Source organism: Rhinopithecus bieti, unplaced genomic scaffold (assembly GCF_001698545.2).
Source record: "Rhinopithecus bieti isolate Rb0 unplaced genomic scaffold, ASM169854v2 scaffold_70224, whole genome shotgun sequence".
Lineage (NCBI taxonomy): Eukaryota > Metazoa > Chordata > Mammalia > Primates > Cercopithecidae > Rhinopithecus > Rhinopithecus bieti.
Window position 1 is genome coordinate 61,314 of NW_016826060.1, and position 19,202 is coordinate 80,515.

A 19,202-nucleotide genomic window follows, 5' to 3' on the forward strand; every position below is an offset into this window, starting at 1 on the left:
TTTTTTAATTGAGACAGAGTCTTGCCCTGTTGCCAGGGTTGGAGTGCAGTGGCACAGTCTTGGCTCCCCGCAACTTCCTCCTGGGTTCAAGCAATTCTCCTGCTTCAGCTCCCAAGTAGCTGGGATTGCAGGTGCCCACCACCATGCCCAGCTAATTTTTTATATTTTTAGTAGAGAGGGGTTCTTCCATGTTGGTCAGGCTGGTCTCGAACTCCTGACCTCAGGTGATCTGCCCGCCTCGGCCTCCCAAAATGCTGGGATTACAGGCATGAGCCACTGTGCCCAGTGACTCTTTTCTTACCTGGGCTTTGCTAATAGTAGAGGTTGTGAACCTATCTCTGGGTCCAGCACTTGGATGTTATGACTCTCTTCCCCTGCCTGGTCCATGCCCACAGAAAAGAGAGTGACTTATCGCTAGGCTCAACACACAAGTGATTCGATTCTTCTTCATGATCCCAGCCCACACAGCTTATTGTGACATCTTTAGACCAATCACCTAGGTGATGTGACTCTCCTTTTCTTCCTGGGAACTGTCCATAATGAGGAATGTGACACATCACTTGGCACGGCACCTATGTGATATGACTCTCTTCTTTTGCCTGGGCCTATCAAATTAGGTGATTGTGTCATACAGCTTTATTCAGCACCTAGATAATGTGACTGTCCTGTTTCTCCTGAGTCCTACCCACAGAGGTCATTGCAACATATCTCTGAGCCCCTTATTTAGGTAATTTGACTCTCCTGCCTGGGCCCTCCCCTCAGTGATTTTTGTGACACATTTTTTGATTCAGCATCTAGGTAATGTGACTTTTCCCCACTGCTTGGACTCTGTCACAGAAGGTATTGTGATGTATCACTGGGCCTGACACTTAGATGAAGATACTGTCTTCTTCTGCCTGGGCCCTGCATAAATTGTATATTTTGACATGTCACTGGGTTCAACATATGGGTGATTCAACTCTCTCACATGTACCATGAGCATGGGGTTATTGGGACATTTATTTTTGCTCATCACCTAAGTGATATGACTCCTCTCCCCCCTGAACCCTGTCAAAAGGAAAGATTGTGACATATCACTGAAACCAGAACTTAGGTGATGTGACTCTTCTATCTAGCAACCACATATTTTGGGAATTGTGACATTTCACTGGGCCAAACACCTAAAAAATGAGAGGCTCCTGCCTCAGCCCTGTCCACAGGGGTTCTTGTGACATATATCTGCATCCATTACATAAAAGATGTGATGCCTTTTCTGCCTGCACTCTGCCCACAGGAATGATTGTGACACACTGCAGGGCCCAGCCACCAAGTGATGTGTCTCTCCTGCATGTGTATAACTTTCAGGGGAAAGTGGTAACATATCACTGGGTGAAAACCCAGATGATGTGACTCTCCTGCCTTGTCACAGCCCTCAGGGAAAAAATTTACATATCATTGGCCCAGCATCCAGGTGATGTGACTCTCCTGGGTGCTTTCTGCCAGCAAGTTGATTGGTAACATGTATCTCATCCCAGCTCACAGGTTTGATGATGACTCTAATACTTCATACCAGCCAATAGAAGAGATACTGTCTCTCACAGCTAGGCTTAGAAAAAGGAGTAAAATCCCGGGTCTCCTCTCTGCATGAAAGTTATAGAGAATCACCACTCTCTCGTATATTGTATAAAGCACTCGGATGGTACAGTGTACAGAGCATGTCATCATAGGACCCAGCAAACAGGTTAGATCATGTTTCATGTAAGCACTCCCTGCCAATTTTTAGAATTGTCATCCTCACACATGGTAAAAGGCCACTGATGAGTTCATAATTCTCATGCACAGATGCAGGCCACAGTTAAAATTGTGACTATCATATGTGAACATGTGTGTTCACATATCATATGTGGCCACAGTTGAGATGGTGACTCATTTCTAAACCCAGCTCATAGGTGGCTGAGGACTCTTCTCTCTGGAGCCAGCCAATTGGAGAGATGTTGACTCTCATACCTAGACTTAGGAGCATGTTAGATCATGGGTCCAAAGCAGCGCAGAGTTCTCAGAGCAGGTTTCAACTCTCATGCACACCATATACAGTCCACAAGAGAGTGCCCTGACAGGGCCAAGCACACAGGTGAGATTGTGAAACATATTCACACCCAGTCAATACCAAAGTTTGTCATTTACTTAAATAAACACACCCTACTTTTGAGGTTCTGAACCTCACTTTTGGAGGGAGTTGAATGTTAGAAAATTGACTCTCATTTGTGGAGTTTGTCCATAGTTGGGTTAGTGACTCTTTAATCAAAATTCAGCACACCTTTGTGACTGTAACTTCACTAAGGAGCTTTATTTATTTACTTATTTAGAGATGGAGTTTCACTCTTGTAACCCAGGCTGGAGTGCAGTGGCCTGATCTCGGCTCACTGCAACCTCTGCCTCCTGGGTTCAAGCGATTCTCCTGCCTGATTCTCCTGAGTAGCTGGGATTACAGGTGCCCACCACCACACTGGCTAATTTTTTGTATTTTTAGTAGAGCTGGGGTTTCACCATGTTGGTCAGACTGGTCTTGAACTCCTGACCTCAAGTGATCCGTCCACCTTGGCCTCCCAAAATGCTGGGATTACAGGTATAAGCCACCGTGCCCAGCCTAAGGCACATAATTTGCAAAGGAAATTGAAGCTCTCACACAAATCCAGTCCACCATTGAGATTGTGACCCCTGTACTTAGACCCAACATGCCGGAGGTGTTGACTCTCATCCCTTGACTGAGGACATGTGTGTAATTGTTGATGTCATCACAAGACCTTTCGACAAGTGTAATTGTGACATACACCTGGGCCCAGCTCACAGTGACATATCACTGGACCTAGACCCTTGGTAATGTGATTCTATTCTGCCTTGATACAGCCCACAGGGGTCATTGTGACATCGCTGGGCATTGCACCCAGGTGATTTGAGTCTCCTCCTCTGCCTTGGTGCTGCCCACAGGTGTATTGTGACATATTGCTGGGCGTATGTTATGTGACTCTTTTGCTTGTGCCCTAAACACATAGGCCATTGTAACATTGCTGAGTGCAACACCCAGGTGATGTAACCCTTCATCCTGGACCTGTCTACAGAGGGCATTGTAATATATGCCCAGGAAATGTGACTTTTTATTCCTGCCTGTTCTCCACTCACAGGGGATATTGGGACATATTGTTGGGTCCAGCACCTAGCTGATGTGACTTTTCTTTTTTCTAGGTTCTGCCGACAAAGGAGATTATGACATATTGCTGGGCCTAACACTAAGGTGATGTTACTTACTTGCTTTGGCTGTGCCCTTGGAAGGCATTGAGACATACTGCTGTGCCCAGCACCAAGATGATGTGAGTTCTCTGCCTGAACCCTGACCACAGGAAGCATTGTGACCTACCTATTGACCCATTGCAGTCTCTCCTATGGGAAAAGCACAGATAAATGCCCTCTTTTACCTACGTGATTTGACACTCCTCTACTGCCTGGGCCATGCCCACAGAATAGAGTGCTTTATTGCTGGACCAAGCAGTGATGTAATTATTCTGCTTGGTCCTTGCACACACAAGTCACTGTGATACATGTTTGGACCCATAACCTAGATGATGTGCCTCCTCTTCTAGGGTTTGTCCACAGTGGCAATTGTGATATATCGCTTGACGTAGCTCCTATGTGATGTAACTCTTCTTTCATGCTTGGGCCCTTCCCACTGGGATGATTGGAACATAAAGCTGAGCCCAGCACCTAGGTTATGTGACTCTCTTCTTCTTTATGAGCCCTACCCACAGGAGGCATTGTGACATATCTCTAGGCCTCTCACTTAGGTAATGTGACTTTTTTGCCTAGGCCCTCCCCTAGATGAACCTAGGTGATATGACTCTCCTCTTCTGCTTGGGACCTGCATACATTGCGTGTTGCAACATGTCTCTGAGTCCAACACCAAGGTGATGTGACTGCCCTGCATGGATGCTCCCACGGAAATATTATAACATGTCTTTATTCATTATCTAGGTAATGTGACTCTTCTCTTCTGCTTAAGGCCTGCCAAAAGAAAAGATTGTGACAGATCACCGGACCCAGCACCTAGGTGATGTGACTCCCCTCATTTGCCTGAGACCTGCTATATTTTGGATATTGTGACATACAACTGGGACAAACACCTAGGGGCTGGAAGGCTTCTGCCTGAGTCCCTCCCACAGGAGACCTTGTGATGTTTTTTGTTTTTTTGAGATGAGTTTTGTTCTTGTTGCCCAGACTGGCATGTGGTGGCACTACCTCGGCTCACCGCAACCTCTGCCTCCCGGGTTCAAGCGGTTCTCCTGCCTCAACCTCCCGAATAGCTGGGATTACAGGCATCTGCCACCATGCCCGGCTAATTTTCTAATTTTAGTAGAGACAGAGTTTCTCCATGTTGGTCAGGCTGGTCTCAAACTCCTGAAATCAGGTGATCCACCTGCCTTGGCCTCCCAAAATGCTAGGATTACAGTTTTGAGTCACCGTGCCCAGCTTTGTGATGTATTTCTGCATCCATCATGCAGGAGATAAAACCCTGTATTTTTGCCTGCATTCTGCCCACAGGGAAGATTCCGACATATCGTTGGGCCCAGCAACCAGTCGTTGTTGTGTCTGTCATGTCTGGGCCCAGTAGCCAGGAGATCTCACTCTTCTACCTGTGCCCTGCTTTCAGGAGGGGATTGTAACATCCCTGGTGAAGCCCCCAGTGATGTGATTCTCCTGCTTGATGCCTGCCCTCAAGGAGGATTGTGACATAGCCCTGGCGCAACACACAATTGATGTCACTCTTGCATTTGCTCTTTACATACAGGTAGGATTGTGACATATATCTGGCCAAGCATGCAGATATAATGATAACTGTCATACCTTGCAGAAGCCAATAGGAGAGAGAATGTTGCTATCAGCTAGGCTGAGGAAAATTAGGAAGTCTTTCTGTACAAAAGTCATAAAGAATTAGTACTCTCTCACATATATAAAGCCCTAGTGTGTTACAGAGAATGTCATAACAGGGTCCAGCACACAAGTGAGATTGTATTTGTCCTGTGCACACCAAACCAACCTTTATAGTTGTCACCCTGACCCACTGACAGAGTCCACTAGTGAGGTCCTGAATCACATGTGAACACAGTCCACAGTTGGAATTGTGACTGTTATATGTGAACATCTGGCTACAGTTGGGATGGTGAGTGATTTCTAAATCCAGCTCATAGGAAGGTGAAGACTCTCCTATCTGGACTCAGTCAATTAGAGAGACGTTGACTCTCATGACGTTGACTCTCATATCTGGGCTTAGAACCTCAGGAAAGATTCTGGAGCTCCTTCTTGTGCAAAGGTCACAGGGGATTACCAATCTTGCATATTGTATAAAGTCCTCAGGTGACACAGAGAGTGTCTGTCCAATGCACACCCAGGCAACAGTAAGGATTGTCATTCTCCCATGTAAACACATCCCACTGTTGAAGTTCTGAATTTCACAGAGGCTGTCAAAAGTTGGATAATTGCCTGTCGTGTGGATCTGGTCCACAGGTGGGTTAGTGACTTCTAGAACAAGAGTCACCACACGTGTAAGTCTGTGACCGCACTAAGAAGATACAGTCTGCAGAAGAAACTGGCTCTTCTGCACACATTCTGTCGATCATTGAGATTGCGACTCATGTACTTAGACTCAACATACAGGAGGTGTTGACTTTCATACCTTTAGAACCTGGACATGTTTGGAATTTCTAATCTAATCCCTGGACTTTCCTGCAGGTGTGATTGTATGCATCTGCAAGGCACCTTAGTGATCAGACTCTTCTGCCTTGGCCAAGCCCACAAATGAGATTGTAACATATGGTTTGACTCTGGACCTCCAAGATGTGACTCTTTTTTCCAGCCTTGGAGCTGCCCACAGGGTGCATTGTGACATATTCCTAAGCCCTGCATTCAGGTTATGTGACTCTCCTTTTTTGCTTAGGCCTGAATATCTTTCATGTTAAGACATATTACTAGGTCCAACACCTATAAAATGGGAGACTGCCACCTGGGCCCTTTCTACAGAGGGCCTTGTGACAGACCTCTGCATCAGTAACCTGGGAGATGTGACTCTCCATATTTACCTGTACTCGCCCCACAGAAAAAACTGGCTGGCCTAGGTACCAGGTGATATGTGTCTGCTGCCTGGGCCTGGACCACAGAGGGCATTGTTACTGATTGCTGGGCTCAGCACCCAGGTGATGTGATTCTGCTGCCTGTGTGCTGTTTTCAGGAGAGGGTTGTAACTTATTCCTGGCTGAGTATTCAGGTGATGTCACACTCCTGACTGGTCTCTGCCCTCAGAAAAGGTTGTGTCAAGCCAGGCCTGGTGGCTCATGCCAGTAATACCCAGCACTTTGGGAGACTGAGGTGGGTGGATCACCTGAGGAATTTGAGACCAGCTGGCCGACATGGTGAAACCCCGTCTCTACTAAAAATACAAAAATTAGCTGGGTGTGGTGGCAGCCGCCTGTAATCTCAGCTACTCGGGAGCCTGAGGCAGGAGAATTACTTGAACCTGGGAGGGGGAGGTTGCAGTGAGCCAAGATCGTGCCACTGCACTCCAGCCTGGGCAGCAGAGCAAGACTGTTTCGGGGGAAAAAAAAACTACAAAAATTAGCTGGGCATGGTGGCATGTTCCTGTAGTCCCAGCTACTTGGGAGGCTGAGGCACAAGAATCATGTACTTGAACCTAGGAGGCAGAGGTTGCAGTCAGCTGAGACTGTGCCATTGCACTCCAGCCTGGGCAACAAGAGCGAAACTCCATCTCAAAAAAAAAAAAAGGTTGCGTCATATTCCTGGCTAAAAACCCAGATGATGCGACTCTCCTCTCTCCCTATTCACAGGCAGGATTGTAAAATAGATTTTTTTTTTTTTTTTTTTTTTGAGACAGTTTCATTCTGTCCCCCAGGCTGGAGTGCAATGGCATGATCTTGGCTCACTGAAACCTCCACTTCCCGGGTTCAAGCAATTCTCCTGCCTCAGCCTCCTCAGTAGCTAGGAATACAGGCATGAGCCACCACACCTGGCTAATTTTTGTATTTCTAGTAGAGACAGGATTTCCCAATGTTGGTGACGCTGGTCTCAAACTCTTGAGCTCAGGTGATGCACCTGCCTCGACCTCCCAAAGTGCTGGGATTACAGGTGTGAGCAACTGTGCCTGGCCTGTAAAATATATCTTGACCTAGATCACAGATGCAATGATTACTCTCATACCTCACACTATCTAATAGGAGAGATGCTCGCTCTCTCTCTCTCTCTCTTTTTTTTTTTTTTTGAGACAGTTTCATTCTTGTTGCCCAGGCTGGAGTGCAATGGTGTGATCTCTGCCCACTGCAACCTCTGCCTCCCAGGTTCAAGCGATTCTCTTGCTTCAGCCTCCCAAGTAGCTGAGATTACAGGCATGTGCCACCACACCCAGCTAATTTTGTATTTTTAGTAGAGATGGGGTTTCTCCATGTTGGTCACGGTGGTCTCGAACTCTTGACCTCAGGTGATCTGCCCACCTCGGCCTCCCAAAGTGCTGGGATTACAGGTATGAGCCACAGCACCCAGCCCAACCAAGATGCTTTCTCTTACAGCTAGCCCTAGAGTCATGAATATGGTTCTGGGTCTCCTTGTACAAAGGTCATAAAGAATTACCACTTTCTTGCATACTGTATAAATCTCTTGTGGTACAGAGAGTGTCATTACAGAGTTCAGCATACAGGTGAGATTGTGTTTCTCATATACACTCCCAGCCAACTGTTAGAATTGTCACCCTCACACGTGGACAGAGCCCACTGGTGAGGCCCTGAATCTCATACACATATACAGTCTACAGTTAAAATTGTGACTGTCATATGTGAACATCTGGCTAGAGTTGAAATAATGACGTATTTCTAAATCCAGTTCATAGGCAGGTGAGAATTCTATCTGTCTAAGCCCAGGTAGGAGAGTCAACATGTCCCTACCAGGTAGGAGAGTCAACATGGGGGACATGTTGACTTCCTACCTGGGCTTAGGGCCAAACAGTTCATGGAAGGGATGAAGGCTCTCAGCTCACATGCACAGATCCAGTTGGTAAGATTGTCACTAGCATACTTAGACCCAACATACAGAATGTGGTGACTCTCATGTCTAGAACTGGGATATGTGCAGGATTTTTAATTACTGGACCTTCCTGCAGGTGTGATTGTGACATATGTCTTTGTTATGCACCGGAGTGGTCTGATGCTCCTGTCTTGGTTCATCCCAAAGTGAAGATTGTGATGTATCACTGGACCCAGCATCTCGGTGATGTGACTCTTGTTTTTGGACACCATAAATTTTGGGTATTGTCAAATATTGCTGGATCCTGTACCTATGTTATGTGACTCTCCAACCCGTGTCCTGCATGTTGTGCCATATTGCAGCACAATGTTTCACATTAGACATCATTACATATTGCTGGGCTCAACACCCAGGTGATGGAACATTATTTTCCTGGGCCCTGACTACAGGGGGTTTGTGACATAACTGAATGCCCATAACCATGGTGATGTTACTCTTCTCCTGCCTGGTCTCTGCTCACAGGGAAATTGTGACATACCATTGGCCTAGCATCTTGGTGATGTGACTCTCCTTTTTTCTCAGGCCCCACATATTTGGGTAATGTGACATACTCAGATGTGACACTGGGCTCAACACCTAAGGGATGGGGAGTCCCCTACCTGGCTCCTTCCTCCAGGGGTCATTGTCATATACCTTTGCACAGGTATGTCACAGTTACTACCTAGGAGATGTGACTCTCCTCTTTTGCCTGCACCCTGCCTACAGTGAAAATTGTGGCACATTTCTGTGGCCAGCAACCAGGTGATGTGTTTCTCCTGCCTGGATCTTTATTACAGAAAAGATGGTTGACATATCACTAGGCCCAGCATCTAGGTGATGTGACTCTATTCTTCTGCCTGGTCCCTGCTTACAGGAACATTGTAGCATATTGCTATGCCCAGCACTTTTCTTTTAGGTTTTGCCTACAGGAGACTTTGTGACGTTGCTGGGCCCTGCACTGACATTATGTGACTCTTATGTCTCTGTTTTGTCCACTTGGGCCACTGTGACATATTGCTGGGTCCAACATCCAGGTGATGTAACTTTTACGCCTGGGGCCTGGCATCTGAGGACATTGTCTTTGCACCAATCACACAGGTGATGTGATTTTCTTCTGTTACCTGGTCTGTGCACACAGGAAGAATTGTGACCTTGGCCAGGTACAGTGGCTCACGCCTGTAATCACAGCACTTTGGGAGGCCGAGGTGAGTGGATATCTGAGGTCAGGAGTTTGAGACCAGCCTGGCCAACATGGTGAAACCCCGTCTTAGTTAAAACACAAAAATTAGCTGGGCATGGCGACAGGCACCTGTAGTTCTAGCTACACAGGAGGCTGAGGCAGGAGAATCGCTTGAACCAGGGAGGTGGAGATTGCAGTGAGCCGAGATCACGCCACTGCACTGCAGCCTAGGTGACAGAGCGAGACTCCATCTCAAAAAAAAAGGATCGTGACCTTTTGCAGCACACAGCTGATTTGACTGTGCTTTGTGGAGTATACCAAGCAGGTTGTCAAACTGATGGTCCCTTTACTGAAATTTTATTTCCACGATGGTGTTGGAGGGGCAGCAGCAGAATCCGTGCCTTTTCTCTTGGAGTGTGCGAGAGTCTGTAGTCCTGAGTATCTCACACAGATGTGGCAATTTATGTGATGTTCTAATTAAGACCATTAGTACAGAAAGAGATTCAGACGTCTTCTCGGAAATAATGCATTGTTTAGCAAAGTGCATTGAAGTAATGGGAGATGGATGCCTTAGTAATGAACACTTTGAAGAACACCTTTGCCACATGTCCTCAGGACCTTCTGAGGGCTGTGTCATGGGGCATGGTCACTCATATTTGACTCTGAATAAATTTCTTCAAATATTTTAAAGAGTTTAACTCTTCGTTGACACAGCTGATGTATGGAGCACGCTTGCTGTGCCAACCAGTGTTTCAAAGCTTTTGGATATTTTTACTCATTAAATCTTCAACAGCAAAAACTCTGTAGGTAAGTTTAATGATTGCTCGTATCACAGACAAGGTGACTGAAAGAAGAAAAAATTTAGGAACTTGCCCAAAGTCAGCCAGGTAGGAAGTGGCTGAGCTAAAGTGTGCTCTGACCTAATCCTTCCTGCTTCCCTTTTACAGACAGTGCTGTTGTGCATTGATTAAACAACTATTCATTGATCACCTGCCATGGGCTGAGCACTGTGATTGGCACTGGGAATATAGTGGTAAACAAGACATAGCTCCCTGGAACAAAAGTATAAGGAAGTAAACAACAAACACCAAGATTATATCAAAGATGTGAAATGCCAGAACGTGCTGCTGCTATAAAGAATTCCACAGGGTTATTGGGGGGTAGATTGCAATTAAAAGGAGGTGGGTAAAGCAAAGCTTTCCAGAGAGGGCTAGAGCTGAGCCAGGTCTGGATGCTCTTATCAATGTGAGTACTTAGAGTTTGTCTCAGTTTATTTGTTTGCAGCCCCTAAAATCGAGAATTTGTCTCAGTTTCTTTGTATGCAGCCCCTAAAATCTTTGCAATGTCTGAAAAGAGAAGCATCTTTTGTATGTTAATGAGATGACTTCTGGCTGGAGGCTTCTGGATAGCCTCAGGACCAGGGTTGATTGCCAGAGAAACCAACTGTGTAACAGCGTTAAAACTCAGCTGGCGGGGCATGGTGGCTCCTGCCTGTAATCCCAGCACTTTGGGAGGCGGATCACCTAAGGTTGGGAGTTCAAGACCAGCCCAGCCAAAACGGTGAAACCCCCATCCCTACTAAAAATACACAAATTAGCTGGGTGTGGAGGTAAGTGCATGTAATCCCAGCTACTTAGGAGGCTGAGGCCGCAGTAAGGCAAGATCAAGCCACTGCACTCAAGCCACTGCACTCCAATCTGGGTGACAAGCAAGACTCAAAACAAAACAAAAAAACACTTCTTACCTCCTTGGATGGTAGAGAAGCCACCTGGGCTTTGTAAAAGTAAAAAGAGTACCATATTTGATTCAACTAAATAAATAAATTGTTAAAGGGGAATATCAGTGAAAAGCTCTTCCACCCCAGCCTCACTAGTTAAGTACCAGTGAGGGGAAGTTTTTTTGGTATCCTTCTGAAATTGCTTTCTGCCTTTCCATGCATATCATTAAGAAAGGGCACACTCTTAAACCAATCTGTAACCTCATACCATTCTCAAAAAAAAAAAAAAAAAAAAATTAAGATTAATTTTAAGTTTATACCAAAAGTGCACAATTTAGCAATTTAGCTGTTTTCATCAAGCCAACAATATTTTATAAGCATACCCAAGCCAAGATTATTCTGTCCTGTGCTGGGTTTTATCATTTATAACCCTTAGGGCAAATCTTAGAGTATTCTTGTAGGAATAATCATAAAACCACTTTTTTTTTTTGAGATGGACTCTCACTCTGTCACCCAGGATAGAGTACAGTGGTGCAATCTCGGCTCATTGCAACCTCTGCTTCCTGGGTTAAAGCCGTTCCCCTCCCTCAGCTTCCTGAGTAGCTAGGATTACAGGCATGCACAACCATACCTGGTCAACTTTTGGTATTTTTAGTAGAGACGGGATTTCACCATGTTGTCAAGGCTGGTTTCGAACTGCTGACCTCAAGTGATCCACCCGCCTTGGCCTCCCAAAGTGCTGAGATTATAGGCATGAGCCACTGCGCCCGGCCGAAACCCCCTTGATTAAAAAATTGTTGCTGGGCCCGGTGTCTCACAGCTGTAATCTCAGCACTTTGAGGGGCTGGGGCAGGTGGATCACAAGGTCAGGAGTTCAAGACTAGCATGGCCAAGATGGTGAAACCCCGTCTCTACTAAAAATACAAAAATTAGCCAGGCCTGGTGGCAGGCGCGTGTAATCCCAGCTACTCGGGAGGCTGAGGCAGAGGTTGCAATGAGCCCAGATCATGCCACTGCACTCCAGCCTGAGCGACAGGGTGAGACTCCATCTCAAAAAAAGTTAACAAAATGCTAACAATATTTAAGACATTGCTGATACTATTTTACCAATAATTTTAAAGTTGCCCTATTTGTTAAAGATTATACGTAAGTCACATAAACCTTTTTTTTTTTTTTTTTTGAGACGGAATCTTGCACTCTCGCCCAGGCTGGAGTACAGTGGTGCCATCTCTGCTCACTGCAAGCTCCGCCTCCTGGGTTCACGCCATTCTCCTGCTTCAGCCTCCCGAGTAGCTGGGACTACAGGCATCCGCCACTACGCCCGGCTAATTTTTTGTATTTTAGTAGAGAGGGGTTTCACCGTGTTAGCCAGGATGGTCTCGATCTCCTGACCTCGTGCCGCCTCGGCCTCCCAAAGTGCTGGGATTACAGGCATGAACCACCGTGCCCAGCCTCTAATTTTTTATTTCTGATTTAAAGTTGGATGTCTGGCCCGGCGCGGTGGTTCACTTTGGGAGGCCGAGGTGGGCGGATCACGAGGTCAGGAGAAGGGGACCATCCTGGTTAACACGGTGAAGCACCGTCTCTACTAAAAATGCAAAAAAACTAGCTGGACGTGGTGGCACGCGCCTGTAATCCCAGCTACTGGGGAGACAGAAGCAGGAGAATAGCTTGAACCCGGGAGGTGGAGGTCGCAGTGAGCCAAGATCGCATTGCGCTGCTGCACTCTGGCCTGGGCGACAGAGTGAGACTCCGTCTCAAAAATAAATAAAAATAAATAAAGTTGGATGTCTTGTAAGATAATGCTGAGTAATGCAGAAATACATATAGACATTTATGCATGTGATTTGTCCTTATACTCACACAGACCCCCCACACCACAAAAGAAAACAGGTAACTACAGCCTGACCATTAGGGCCAAGATCAAATAGCAAAATGTTGGCCTTTAATCTGTTTTCTTCATATATAAACATCGGAGGTCAAGACTGTGGACAGGGCTGGGCTCCTGCCTGTAATCCCAGCACTTTGGGAGGCTGAGGGGGGTGGATCACGAGGTCAGGAGTTCAAGACTAGCCTGGCCAAGATGGTGAAACTCTTGCCTCTACTAAAAATACAAAAATTAGCTGGGCGTGGTGGTGGGCACCTGTAATCTTAGCTACTCAGGAGACTGAGGCAGGGAATTGCTTGAACCCAGGAGGTGGAAGTTGCAGTGAGCCCAGGTCGTGCCACTGCACTCCATCCTGGATGAGCGCGGTGGCTCACGTCTGTAATTCCAGCACTTTGGGAGGCAGGGGCGGGCAGATCACCTGAGGTCGGGAGTTCGAGACCAGCCTTACCTACATGGGGAACCCCATCTCTACTAAAAATACAAAAGATTAGCTGGGCGTGGTGGTGCATGACTGTAATCCCAGCTACTTAGGAGGCTGAGGTAGGAGAATCGCTTGAACCCCGGGGGTGGAGGTTGTGGTGAGCCAAGATCACACCATTGCACTCCAGCCTGGGCAAAAAGAGCGAAACTGTCTCAAAAAAGACTGGACAGATATGAAGACATAGAGTTTTTTCTCCTGTCGCCCCATCAGTTTTTGTTCAGTGTCTAATCTCTGGAAGGAAGGTGGGCAACAGGTGGCCAGCAGTGGTCTGTGTGTGGCTATCTTATTCTTGCTGCTTTCTGCATTTTTTGTGACCACTATCTGTTCCAACCTGGGAACTGAAGAGAGATGTTGGTAGGAAGAGGCTTTCCCCCACCTCTGATGTGCAGGCCCTTCATTCAGCTGACATCTCAGCCACACTTCAATATGGCAGCTATTGGCCACGTGTGGCTACTGGGTGCGTGGAATGTCGCTGGTCTAAACTGCGGTATGCTAGAAAGGTAAAATACAGAGTTAGTTTCAAAGATTTAGTTTATATAACTTTATATTATATATATAAACTATATATATTTCATTAATTATTGCTCACGAACTGATAATATTTTGGATATATTGGGTAAATTAAATTGTTACATTAACTCCACCTTTTCTTGTTTCTTTTAAAGTTGGCTACTAGAAAGTTTAAAATTCACATGTGGCTTATATTTTATTTCAGAGGATTGCCTTTTAAAAAAAATCTCAGGCTGCTTACTCAAATGCCAGAAGCCAGGAAGATCATCAAAACTGAAATTTTAAAATTGTTATATATTTTTCATTTGTGAATAGCCATATAGTATATTATTTATAAATACATGAAACCTTATACACGAGGTTAAATGCAAATACCCTCCGGGGTGGGCCTGGCTCAGCTCAGGGAGGAAGGCCTGCCTGAAAAGGCTGCAGCTTAGGCTGTCACTCTTACTTCATTCAGTCCAGCATTTGGTCACGTCTTCTGTCACTCAAGGCCTGAAGGGGCCGGGCCTTAGACGTTTTCCAATCAGGGACGCTGAGCTGGGGATCGTCCAATCAGGCACGCAGCTGGAGCGGACAGGGCGGCTTCCGGGATTTGGCGGGGCCTTTGTCTCGCGCTGCAGCTGGAGCTCTAGGTCTCGTCTTCCCTGCTCTGAGTCCCCTGCTCCTAGAGCCCCAGCCTCTGTGGCCCTGTGACCTGCAAGTATTGGGAGATCCACAGCTAAGACGCCAGGGTTCCCCTGGAAGCCTAGAAATGGTGAGAGTGGCGGCTGCGACATCCGGAGAGAGAGGGAGGGGCTGGTTGGAACCGGTGGGAAGTGGCTGTGGCGGACTCGGGCCTCCCCTCAGTCATCTCCGCAAACTGCGCCCCGAGTTCTCCTTGCCCAGCTCGGCCTCAGTCCCCTTCAGCCACAAGATGGCGGCTGCGCTGATAGCCGGGCCCCCGGGCGTCTTGTCTGTTCCCAGCGCAGTGACTGTGCCCAGACCTGGAGCTCTCTGGGTAGTTCTGCACCCGCAGCGCCGCGTCTCTCCCGGATTGTGCAGGGACCACGGGTGGGTAGTCCGGAGAATCCTGACTCGGGGTGCGGGTTCATGAATGGGAAGAGCTTTAGTCCGCTGCGTTTCCAGTTCATCTTTCGCCCTATTAAAAATTTATGGGAGGCAGGGCGCGTTGGTTCGCGACTGTAATCCCAGCACTTCGAGAGTACGAGGCAGGCGGATCGCCAGAGGCCAGGAGTTCGAGACCAGCCTGGCCAACATGGCGAAACCCCGTCTCTACTAAAATACAAAAATTAGCCTGGCGCAGGGGCCCATACCTATAATCCTAGCACTTTGGGATACTGAGGCACGCGGATCACGAGGTCAGGAGTTCAAGATCAGCCTGACCAACATGGTGAAATCCCATTTCTACTAGAAATACAAAAAATTAGCTTGGCGTGGTGGCGTGGTCCTGTAATCCCAGCTACTCAAGAGGCTGACGCAGGAAAATCACTTGAACCCGGGAGGCGGAGGTTGCAGTGAGCCGAGATCGCGCCATTTGCCCTCCAGCCTGGGTGACAGAGCGGGACTCCGTCTCAAAAAAAAAAAAAAAAAAAAAGCCGAGCATAGTGGCGCATGCCTGTAATCCCAGATAGTCGGGAGGCTAAGGCGAGAGAATCGCTTGGACCAGGGAGGAGGTTGCAGTGAGCCAAGATCGCGCCACTGCACTCCAGCTTGGGCGACAGAGTAAGACTCTGTCTCAAAAAAGCATAAAACAAACAAAAAAATGGCAGTCTCCGCAAAAATATTAAATAATTTCATCAAAGAATGGTTCAAAAAATTTAGATCACCCCTGTGGTTTGTAGTTTTTGGTTCATAAGAGGGGCTTGAAAGACTTATAAGGTGCATGATGCAAAAAATCCCAAATTCAATAATTGGTTAGGTGCAGTTATGTTTTTTCTGTCTTCCTGTCTTTGTTTCTCTCTTCTTTTTAGGGTTTTTTTTTTTTTTTTTTTAACGGAGTCCTGCACTGACGCCCAAGCTGGAGTGCAGTGGTAGGATCTGCAACCTTCGCCTCCCAGGTTCAAGCGATTCTCCTGCCTCAGCTTCCCGAGTAGCTGGAATTACAGGCTCCTGCCACCACGCTTAGCTAATTTTTATATTTTCAGTAGAGACAGAATTTCTCTATGTTGGACAGGCTGGTCTCAGCCTCCTGACCTCACGCGATCCACCTGCCTCGGCCTCCCTAAGTGGTAGGATTACAGGCGTGAGCCAGCGCTCCCCACCTCAGTTTCTTAGTTTCTTTTTTTTTTTTTTTTTTTTTTTTTTTGAGACGGAGTCTTGCTCGTCGCCAGGCTGGAGTGCAGTGGCTGGATCTCAGCTTCACTGCAAGCTCTGCCTCCGGGTTTATGCCAAATTCTCCTGCTGTCAGCCTCCACGAGTAGCTGGGACTACAGGCGCCCACCACCGTCGCCCAGCTAGTTTTTTGTGATTTTTTTAGTAGAGACGGGGTTTCACCGTGTTAGCCAGGATGGTCTTTGATCTCCGACCTCGTGATACGGGGCCCGTCCTCGACCTCCCAAAGTTCCTGGGATTACAGGCTTGAGCCGCACCGCGCCCGGCATTTCTTAGTTTCTTAATTTTCACTTTGAGGGTACTAATTTCTCGTATATGTAAATTTGGAGCTTAATTGACAGTTTTAAGAGTAAGCCTGAATTTTGTTTCCTTAATGTAGTATTATAAAAAAAAAAAAAATATACATTTGAGTTAGATTTTTTTCAAAGCAGGAATCCAGGGCCTAGATTTCCACCTCAGACTAATTGCCTGCCACTTAGCTATTTTCATACTCCACAGAGGACTGATTTTCCCCTACATTTTTTACAAGCGTTCCAAGCAGAGTCTCCCGTGTATTCCCCAGTTCTCCTTACCTCCAGCCTAACTCTGGTTTGAAGTAAAAATGCATAATAAATTTCCAGTTTTGACAATCTCAAGAACTGAAAATTTAGTATTTTACTTGAAGGAACTGTCAACTTTCTCTCCCTAATTCACATTATGAACTATTTGTCCTTTAGTGTACGTTTTTCATACTGTATTTTAATTATTTACCGACAACACATTGAAAACATTTTAAAATTTATTTTCTGTTTTAAATATTTTCCATGAGAAGAAAGCAAAGAGTAATCTCCTGACACTGTATTGTAAAAAATCTGTGCCTCTTTTCCTTTTATCTTCCTGAGCACAGAGATCATGTTTTAGGGGTCCATGTTTTTTGGAAACGTTATGAAGTGATGTGTCCTCAGCCACCCTTTAGTTTTTTCCTGGTCCTGTACTGTCAGAATAAACCAAAATACCCACCGTGTCTGTCTGCTAGAGTTAATATTAGCTCTTGGGTCATTTTCTCTTGTAGAACAAGCTGAGGTATGGAGTGTAGCCTCTCAAGGAAGCCGGTGAATGCCCTGGGGCTTAGAGGAATCTCCTGGTGTATTCTTCCTTTGAAAAGCTAACCCTTTGAGACATTAAGATTATTTTTATCCAAGCCAGCTTTCATTTCTTGGAGACACATTGCTGGTCAGTGATCAGATGCTGGTATTGAGGGGAAAACAAATAATTTGTGCCACCCGGATTCTCTTAAGATTTGTGAAAAAAAATCGTATCCCCAAAGACAGAAAAAAACCTGACCTCAGTGAGATAGTATAAGAACTTGCCAAGTAAAATGCATTTGGGGCACTCATGGGGCGTAATGCAGTGTCTCCTGAGAGGGTGGTCACTGGGCACTTAAGTGAGCAGGATGGGGTGGGAGAATCTCTCCAGGAATTGGATGGCCTGACTTGAAACATGAGTCAGACACATTGGTTTTCTAATCAGCACTGCCACTCCTTTGTTTTGTCACCTTGAAAAGATCTATTCACTTATATTGACTCTTTTAAACTGTAAATTGTATTTTATTAGTAGAGCTTGAAAGGTAAGAAAATATTTACAAAAACATAAAATAGGCGGGTTTCAAAAAATATCTAATCATATATTCCATTGTTAAAAATTCTCTTTTTTTCCCCCAATGTGAGTTTAGAAATTTTCTCAGGTGTGTTTTTTATTTTTTGAAACGGAGTCTTGTTTTGTTGCCCATGCTGGAGTACGGTAGCATGATCTTAGCTCACTGCAGCCTCTGACTCCCGGGTTCAAGCGATTATCCTGCCTGAGCCTCCTGAGTAGCTGGGATTACAGGTATACGCCACCATGCCCAGCTAATTTTTGTATTTTTAGTAGAGACGGTGTTTCACCATGTTGGCCAGGCTGATCTTGAACTCCTGACCTCAGGTAATCCGCCCACTTCGGCCTCCCAAAGTGCTGGGATTACAGGGGTGAGTCACTGTGCCCAGCCTTCTCAGGTGTGTTTTTATGCCTGAATGTTTTCAAACAGAATTTCAAAAAGAGTTAGCTTTTAGAGAGCTATCAAGGAAAAGAATAAGGATAATCTCTCTTCCATTTTGGCTGTAGAAAATGAATACACAAGAAAATGTGTATTCATTCACATTTCACAAGAAATGTGGTAGATAATTGCTGAGTTACATAGATTCATAAAAACATCAGTTCCTCTTATTGCAGGGTAAGTTTCTGAGAGTGAATATCTCTGTTCTATATCTTGTAATCTTGATGTATGAGTTTCATGCTAATTTTTTTTCCCCCGAGACAGAGTCTTGCTCTGTCGTCCAGGCTGGAGTGCAATGGCGCGATCTTGGCTCACAGCAACCTCCGACTCCCGGGTTTAAGCAGTTCTCCCTCAGCCTCCAGCATACCTGGGAATACAGGTGCACACCACCACTCTCAGCTAATTTTTGTATTTTTAGTAGAGACAGGGGCTTCAGCAGGTTGGCCAGGCTGTTTGTTATTGAACTCCTGACCTTGTGATCTGCCCACTTCGGCCTCCCAAAGTGCTGGGATCACACGTGTGATCTACCACGCCTGGCCAATGCTAAATTTTATAAGATAAAACTTGGTAGGTACCTCCTAGAAGTGTCCCCATATGACTAATTGTTTACTACATGATTCATAATGGAGATAATAAAGTAGTACATGTATTGTCTGAAAGAAATGGATTCTTTTGCTTTTCTTGTTGAGGTATAAAATGTAAGCACCTTAAATTTTTTTTCTTTTGTATGAGCACTGTGTTTGAGTAATTTTACTGGATTTTTCAAACACTTAGTTTCAAAACCTGAGTGAATAACTCTTACTTGAAAATTAAAACTTGAGCCCAGTGACTCCAAGCTAAAGGCTCATATTGAGCCTGCAAAAGGAGGTTATTAAAGGCCCAGTTAGTTCTTCCTGGGGAGCCTCCCCTGCAGATTTCCCAGCCTGT

The 19,202-nt window shown here is 45.9% G+C and overlaps 1 protein-coding gene across 1 annotated transcript in view; it reads left to right on the forward strand.

The window, feature by feature from the left end:
* LOC108522828 (putative zinc finger protein 724) overlaps window positions 1–19,202 on the forward strand; it is a 56,895-nt gene that overhangs the window by 9,002 nt on the left and 28,691 nt on the right. Inside the window, exons 2-4 of the mRNA XM_017863266.1 lie at window positions 3,223–3,347; window positions 4,006–4,081; window positions 4,682–4,819. Coding sequence (XP_017718755.1) covers window positions 4,736–4,819 — 84 coding nt within the window. The 5' untranslated portion in view covers window positions 3,223–3,347; window positions 4,006–4,081; window positions 4,682–4,735. The remainder of the gene's footprint in view (window positions 1–3,222; window positions 3,348–4,005; window positions 4,082–4,681; window positions 4,820–19,202) is intronic.